General features: G+C 56.4%; 1 protein-coding gene across 1 annotated transcript in view; it reads left to right on the top strand.

Moving 5' to 3' along the window:
• LOC104403554 (kazal-type serine protease inhibitor domain-containing protein 1-like) overlaps positions 1-2,474 on the top strand; it is a 3,459-nt gene extending 985 nt beyond the window's left edge. The window contains exons 3-5 of the mRNA XM_010011729.1: positions 740-900; positions 2,039-2,186; positions 2,389-2,474. Coding sequence (XP_010010031.1) covers positions 740-900; positions 2,039-2,186; positions 2,389-2,474 — 395 coding nt within the window. The remainder of the gene's footprint in view (positions 1-739; positions 901-2,038; positions 2,187-2,388) is intronic.
• The last annotated feature ends 5,879 nt before the right edge of the window (positions 2,475-8,353 follow it).

The following is an 8,353-nucleotide window of genomic DNA, read 5'->3' as shown; positions in this document are numbered from 1 at the left end:
AGTCCAGCACAGGTCATCCAAGGCTGCCACCACAGCCTGAGGGATATTAAGGTTGACTTTATTTTCTGTAGATCATCACGTCCTTGAGTTTTTACCCCGGGTGTATTTGGAGGTGAAGGCCTTCTCTTGACCTCCAGTTCAGTCTATGGGCCAGATTCTGGAGAGGTGTGGGTAGCAAGGGTAGTCCTCATTCCATCCCTCCAGGGGAGGGATGTGGGACCTGGAGGTATTGGCTCCATACAGTAGCTGGGGACCTGCTGGTTCCCTTGATCACTGGCAGAAGTCCTGTGCCAGAACAGAGATTTTGTTTGGCTGGAAGGTCATCCACCTCATCCATCTTCACCAGCCTTGGGCTGCATGAGTGTTCTTCTGCCTTTTCTGCCCAGGAGAAGCATGCTCTGAATGTGCAGGAGAGCTTTGTTTTGTAGTGTTGCTGTGTAGCTCTGAGCATCACTGCACAGGCAGGGAAAGTGAGGCCAGGAGGGATGGCAACCCCCTATGGACTGAGGGGGTTGGGGAGGGAGCCCCTAGTCCTGGCTGCAAGAAGGGACAGTGTCCAAGCCCCAAGGTGAGGGTCTGCCATGGGTGAGAGAGGAGAGGGGCTTGGGAAAGGTCCCAGCATCTCTGCATGAACCAAACGCTACCACCTCCAAGGGGACCAACCCAGGAGAGCCCATGGGACTTGCTGATTGTGGGACCTCTTCTGAGCCTGCCCTGCTGTCCTGTCCCTGCTTCACAGAACCTCAGATCACTTCTCCTCCCTATGACACGTGGAACATCACTGGACAGGATGTCATCTTCGGCTGTGAGGTCTTTGCCTACCCCATGGCATCCATTGAGTGGAGGAAGGATGGCACAGAGATGCTGCTGCCTGGAGATGACCCCCACATCTCTGTCCAGGTGAGTGGTGTGCCTAGGGTGTCAGACATGTCCCCCGGGTGACCCAGCCCTTCCCAGAGCTTGTGGGCAACCAGACCTGAGGGTGGTCATCCTCTGGGGTGGCCAAGCCTGGCTGCCTGGGCATGAGAAGGGCTGACTGGAGCCTTCACAGCATGAGCACGGACTGCTGGTGTCTCAGTGGTAGGAGCCATCAGCATAGCTCTGGTCTGCAATTTTCTCTAGTAGTTTTTGAACTTATGAATAGCTTTTAGAACCTGCAAGTCCTGCAGCAGGGAGTTTCCCACCTCCCTGCCTTCAGTTTGCTCTGCCTGCTGGCTTCACTCACCAGAGGTCAGCATCCAAATATAGTGCCCAGCCAGCGTACCCAGCTATTAGAGGGTGTGGGCAGAGGCACAGGGGCCGTGCATGGAAGCCAGACATCACTGGGGAGGAAACTGTGGTGGGATGGATGTGGCCAGCCAGGGGAGCAGGTGGGACCTGACACTGTTGCTGGTGATGTGCTGGTCCCCTTCCACCTTTCTGCCCTTCATGCTGTTACAGGGTCTGGCCAAAGACCTTCACACCAAGCAGGACTACCCTGCATGGCTGGAGGAGACTCAGCTGTCCTCCACCCCGGCCACTGCACCATAATAGCAGCCTGAAAACGCAGCAGCTGGGTCAGAAAAAAGTTATTTCTTGCTGGGGACATGGAAAATAGCATGGTTGGTGCCAGAGCAATCCTGGGACCACACTGCCTCCCAGAACAGGGGACCTGGGGCTCCTCTGAGCCGTCTCCAACTAGCTTTGCCTACAGCGCAGATACCCCCTCACTTCTGCCACCCTGCAGAGCACCAATACCAGCATCCTCCTGCTGTGCTGGGACCACGGTGGCACTGGTGTCCAGTCATGGCTGCAGAGTCCTGCCCAGTGCAGGGCTCCTAGGCCTTTCTGAGGGCAAGAAGATACCCATTCCCCCCACCTGTCCTAGCTAACGAGAAAAGGGAGGACCTGCATCCCTGGAATCTGTGCCTGCCACTGGAGTGGTACTTTGGGGGTGGTGCAAGGAGTTTCCTTGGGTTTGTGTCCCCCTTCCCATCCATTGCAGCCTCATGTGGGGTTTTCCTGGACACAGCACTAAACAAAATACCCACTTTTGCAGTTCAGAGGCGGCCCCCAGAAATACGAAGTGACAGGCTGGCTCCAGATCCAGGGTGTGCGGGAGACAGATGAAGGCACCTACCGCTGCTTCGCCAGGAACAGGATTGGGGAGGCGATGGCATTAGCCAGCCTGACTGTCCTCACACCGGGTGAGCACCACATCCCTGTCCCCCTACTCTCACGGGGATGAGGGAGGGGATGTTTGGGCAGGGTGCACTGGTGTGGTGGGAGCTGCTGGAGCACAGGGCTCTGCATGCAGGCTGCTGTGCATGGTTCGGGTTTGGTTCTGGTGAGGATGGCGATAGGCACTGCACAGGTCAACGTCACATTGTCCCTACGTTGCTGTTTCAGACCAGCTCAACCTGACAGGCTTTTCCCTGCCGAAGTCCCACACAACACCTGAGGACTATGGAGAGAGCGAGGAGGACTACTACTAGCCCAGAGGTGGATGTCCAGCTGCAGAGATCACCTTACCCACAGTGGCCTTTCCCAGGGGTGGGGACATCTCCAGAGCAAGCACACCTCAGCCCAAAACTCCTTCTCTGAACAGTCCTGGCACAGCAGCCTCTTTTTTTGGGGTGGGGGACAGGGTAACACATCCCTTTGTTGGGGTGCTCAGAGAGGGGACACTGGCTGGTTGGTGGCACAGGGCTGGTACCAGGGGTCAGTCTGTCCTCCAGCAATAAGTGGGGACAGGGTGGCAGGTGGGATGCTGTGGGGACAGCCACACTCTGTGTGACGAGGACTTGGTGCTGGGGCTGGAGGCAGCCCCCATGGGAGAGGGAAGCCAGGGCAAGGACATCTTTGCCCTGTGTGAAGCATTTTGGGGAAGCAAGAGCGGGGAGGGATGAGACCTGGCTGGGACACCCAGTACATCACCCCCAGGGCTGATCCATGCCCCCTAAGCACAGGGACATCCAGGCTTCTCTCCGGGACCCAGGGAACCTGCTGCCAAAACATCATTCTCTTTCGTTTTGTTTTTATCCAGAAAAATAGTGATTTGAGGAAACCAGACACTTGTGGTTTTCAGTGCTGTCTTTTCTCCAGCCCAGCTGCCCGTGTGGTCAGAAACACATTGGTCTTTTTCAACTCACTTTGTGCTTTCCCTTCCACACAGCTCTCTATTTTACCATTTCAGTTAATGTTAGTTAAATATACATGTAAGTCAAAGCCAACACAGGACAGTCAACTGTCCCCTGCATCCATAAGGATTATTCTGGAGATAAGGCATGGTGCAAACACTGTGGATGCTACCTTGTCCATTGTGGGGGTGCATGGGTTGAGGAGTCCTCCTGCCCATCCTGGTGCTCACAGCTGGTCCCAGTGTAGGTCCTACCCCTCTCACCCCACACAGGGATGGGGGTTGCCAGCAGTCCATCCCCTGTGCCATGAGGATTAATCAAGCTGACTCATTGCGCTCCATCAGTTTGGATCCCATCCCACCTCTGCCCACCTCCATTTTGGAGTCCTGTGTCCCATGACAACAGACCTCCACCCAGGTGACCACAGCATAGAGGGCAGCATGGGAAGGAAGCCCAGAGATGCTCCATGCTGGAGAGGGCAGGCAGGACCCCTTCCCATGGGCATCCTGGGGCTGGGCTCACACTGAAGAGGTGCTTTGCCCCTCCAGACCAGCAGTATTTAGAGGACTTTTGGGACTCAAAACTTCCCTGTAGACCAAACCACTCCTGGTTACTCGGTCCCAGCTCCAGGGGGGTCCAGAGCAGCAGCAGGGAGCCAGACCCTGGGAGGAAGGAGCTGGCCAGGAGCAGGCAGGATGCAATGAGGCTGGCAGCTCGGGTGCCGGGCTGTTCTCCTTCCCTTGTTTTTTCTGTTCTTTTCTTCCTCTTTCTCTTGAGAGCTGGCTGAGACGATGCAATTACAGCATCAAAACCTGAACAAGCAAATAAAAGGGATTTGTCTGGAGTTGGCAGCAGAGTGGAATTCCTGCAGTCAGTGAGGCTGGGCCAGCCGAGGCCCCTGTGCTGCAGCTTGACGGGGCACAGCCGGCAGCACTGCTGCCCTGCCTGCCTGTCCTCTCTGGGAGCAAACCCCTTCTTGTCTGGGGAAATACAAAAGCCACCAGTGCCTCAGTTTCTTTTTCCATCTAATAGCATAATTGCATCCTCCTGGGGATGCTACATCAGAGTGTGTCCAGGAGGGACCAGGGACAGAAACGTGCTGTTGGCTTTTAATGTGCTTTCTTTGGGTGCAAAACCTGCTTTAGAAGGAGCCAGGGCATTTTCACCCATCCTGATTCCCCTCCCTGTTTCTTACACAAACGGGCTGGTGGAACTGGGCCATGCTGAGGCTGCAGTGGGGAAATCTGAGAGTCTCCGGGAGCTTCATCAGGCGAGAGCTCCTCGCTGGGCTCCCTGCCGGTGCCCAGGGCTGGCCCCGGGCCAAGGCTGCCATGCCAACCCTCCCCAGAGCCAGGCTCACCCTGCCTACATCGGCATGAAGCCAGGTCATGAAGGATGTGGGTGCAGTGCTGGGCTGGCTGGGGGGTGTTGGACCTCCAACCCTGGCTCTCCGTGTGCTTTGCAGGGCAATGCCCTACCTGGGTACGTGTGGGCATCTGCATTTTGGTCTCAGTCCTTGCCCCACCTTAAGCTCCACACATGGTCCCTGTGGTACCCACAGGTACTTGGCAAGGGACGCTGTTGGCTCCCGCTCCTGCCCTGTAGGGAGGGCAGTGGGGACATGGTGGTTGAGAGAGTGGGGAGCTTAAGCAAGAGCCTTTGGCTAAAATTAATCAAACTGGAGGTTATGTCACCCAGTTTCCTCAGATCCTGGTGCATGAGAGGGCTGTCTGAGTTGCAGGCTTGCAGCTCGGCCAGTATTGGGGCTTTACTCCCCCTAAAACAAGGAGCAGCAGAATGGCCCCAGGAGCACGGTGGGGGCTGGTGTCCCCCCGCCCCAGCTCCCAGTCTTGCCATTTCCAGCCACTTAAAAATTAAAGGAGCCAATATTGCTGCACAGCTGGAATCGGTCACTGCCACAAAGCTTAATTGAGGTTATTCGTTGGCTCTAAAAATGTTTGGTCAGCTCTGCTGCCAGCTGCTCTGATGCTTCCCACAGCCCTTGCCCTGAGGAAGGCATCCCCCCAGGGTCTGTGGATGCTCTTCTCAGCTCCAGGCATATGGAGGGTCCTAAGACAGAGTGTGCTCTGATGGCATGCAGCACCAAATCCCTTTGCCAGACAGTTTTTGGGGTGGTTGCTTTCTGCTGGTGGCAGGGGCCAAGCAGATCCTGCCAGCCCAGCTGCCTGTGCTCAGAACAGTCCCTTAGCCCAGATGTTGGGCTGACATCAGGGATGGGGTCAGCTGGACTGTGGAGCATCAACTTGACCATCAGCCATGGGCACACACCAGCCTCAGCACCTCCTGGCTGCCTGGAGTGAGCAGGGTGCAGGTACCTCCCCAGTCACCATGGGGCTGGGGACAAAGAAAGTGGGGATTGTCCTGCTAGCACCCAAAAACCCCTGAAGACATGGTAATGAAGCCAAAACCCATTTTAAAACCACACCAGACCCCACTCCCCAGGGGCACACGCACAGGGCTGGCACTGCCCTGCCACCAGCAAGAGCTTTGGCCACCCCCATTGTGTACTCACAACTCTGGGTGCTAAAGGAGGAATTCAGGTAACACAGCCCCCCTGCCCAAACCAGCTGCTTTGTGCCCCAAACCTGCTCGTGGGATCTCAGCACTTCCACTGCCCTTCAGTGTGCGTGCACCATCAAGGTCCTCAGACCACTCCAGGGACCACCGTGAGCCAGGAGACCACCGAGATGGTCAGCGGCCGACCCAGAGATGCAGGAGGGTGCCCTGCTCCCCGAGCAGCCTACCTGACAACCCCGGTGCTTCCCTCTCTCATCCTTGCGCTCTCCAGCACTGCCCAGAGCAGCCGGCACCCCGAGCAGCCGCCAAGCCATAGGGTTTTACGGTCTGCAGGGAAACCCCACCAGGTCTGGCAGGTAAATACGACCCAGCAGTGAAAACACGATGTCCCTTGCTCTTCCCTGCCCTCGGGCCGCATCTGCGCGTCCACCCCCGCGTCCAGATTTGGGTCACCGGCGTGATTAGCCGCTAAACAGTGCCATCTCCTGGCAAAGCCACCGGCCACCCCGAGCCCTGCCACCGTGCTGAGTACGTGGGGCCTTGGGCACTCCTGAAGCATCCCGACCCCCGCCCCCATCCAGCCCTGCCTGCTTTGTGCCCTTCTCTGGGATAGAATTCTGCCTTGGGGGAAGGGCGATGCCATCGCAAAGGCCAGGGATGCTAAACTGTCACAGGAGCCAGAGCAAACTCTCAACACCAGCTTTGGGTGGCTGTGGCAGGTGCAGCTGGGCTGGGGCAGAGCTTGGAGATGTTCAGCTGCTGTCCTTGGGGGTGTGCTTTAAACCGGGGCTGCAAAAGGGTCAGAACCCCTCATGGTCACCCTGCCGGTGCTGTGGGTATCTCCCATGGGAGTTTGATGGCTTCTAACAGGGGTCTGGGCCAACCTGAGCTGAATGCTGGTCATGCCTGGATGGAAACTTGCAGGTCTGCAACCTCACTCTGCTAATGGGTAAACTGGCGCAGAACAAACCCAGCATGGGGAACTCAAGCAGAGCCAGAGACAAGCAGGGCAGAGCAGCCAGCTACACCCAGGACTTTGTCCCCAACCTGACCTCATCCCAAGGCAGGGGGGATGTTTTCCTTGTACCCTTTGCACAGCACATCTTCACCCTGCTGTGCTGGCTCAGGGAGAAAATAAAAAGAGCAAGACTGCTTCCCTTCCTCCACCCAGCACTTATGCCATCTGATAAACAAAATGGAAATAAATCCTCCTGCATTTGCAGCAAATAGGTCTCCGTGGGGGGTTGCTTTCAATAATTCAAATGCCGTTGCAGAGCAGAGCCCACGCCAATGGGTTTTAATAAACACAGCCATAATGTGACATGCAATTTATTATTAAGCTTAAAACAGGAAGCAAACAGTTTAATAAAAGCACCAGGTTCCCCTTATCAGTCACAGCAAGTGGCAGGGTGCTAGCTGCAGGAGGAGGCGGGCCGAGCCGGCTGAAGAGGCACACAGAGCTGGGTTTGCTTTGCCATGTGCCCCCCAAGCGCGGACCACAGGGACCTCAGGCAGGGCATGGAGATGTGATCTAGACCAGGAGGAAATGGGGACTATCAGATGGACGGGGGTAAGGCATGAAATTCTGTCTGCACCCTGCTTGCTACACATCCTACAGTTGCCCTTTGGACAGCTTTGGCAGAGCTCAGCCCTGGCATCGCAGCATGCATTCAAGCACAGATTAAAGCCTTTATTTTAGTCCCTCTTCCCCAAGACGTTCTCACCCACATCCTAACTCGGCTCCATCTGGGCAGCCCTACTCCCTTCCACCCTTGCTGCCCCTGGGCCTGCCTTTAAAAGCAGGCAGAGGGGGCAGCTGAGCCTCCTGGAGATGCTGTGGCTGTGCAATGTGAGGTGCTGTAAGGTGTAAGGGACAGGATATGGTGGCTGGTGCTGAGCAAGTGTGCATGCTGCCCACTGGTCTGCATGGCTGTCCTTCAAGATACGGATCTGCTTAATGCCTGGTGTAAAGCAGGATGTGGGTAGGTGGCTCAGCTGAGGGATGGAGCTGAGTGTGAGGGACCTGGCCCAGCTACCCCTGGAGGCACTTCTGTGCACAGATGTGGGGAGAAGGAGGTGGCAGCATCCCACATTCATCACCTAGCAGGAGCTGGGCACTGCTTTCTCACTGTCCCTGCTGTGGGCTTCCCTGGGCACTTGAATGCTGACATTTTCACTAGGCCTCCTTTCCTTGGTCTTGCATCCTAGCAGCATCCTTTCTGTTTGGGATGGGTCCTGGAAAACCCCAGTACCCACTCCTGCAGAGACCAGCACAGCACCTGTAAGGGAGGTGAGAAGCAGTGCAGGGACTGCCTATGTGGGTTCCCAGTGGAAACTGGGTTTGTATGACTGCCCTGTGCTCTGGTTTGGAGAAATGGCCTCAAGGAGAGGCAGCTCCCTGCATGCAAGTTTTGCTCATGTTATATCAGACAACAGAGTCCCTTCTATACCAAGGCTGTGGGAGATGGGGGGTTTGTCCCACTCCAGCCAAATGACAGCTCGTGGCTGAGCCAGGGGCTCCAAGGCAAGTGCAGCTCTTTCCTGAAGAGTGAGCAACCTCCTATCTTAAGGAAGGATTTCCAGCCAGATAAAGCCACACAGGCAGCCTCCATCCTCCAGCCGGGCTGAAGTGTTGGCAGGGCTGTGTGGGGGCAGCTTCTGTGGGCTCTTTAGCTGGTGTTGACAGCAGAGGGTTC

This window comes from Nestor notabilis, unplaced genomic scaffold (genome assembly GCF_000696875.1).
Source record: "Nestor notabilis isolate BGI_N333 unplaced genomic scaffold, ASM69687v1 scaffold19793, whole genome shotgun sequence".
NCBI classification, from domain to species: Eukaryota; Metazoa; Chordata; class Aves; order Psittaciformes; family Psittacidae; genus Nestor; species Nestor notabilis.
This window is presented reverse-complemented; position numbering and strand designations above follow the sequence as displayed.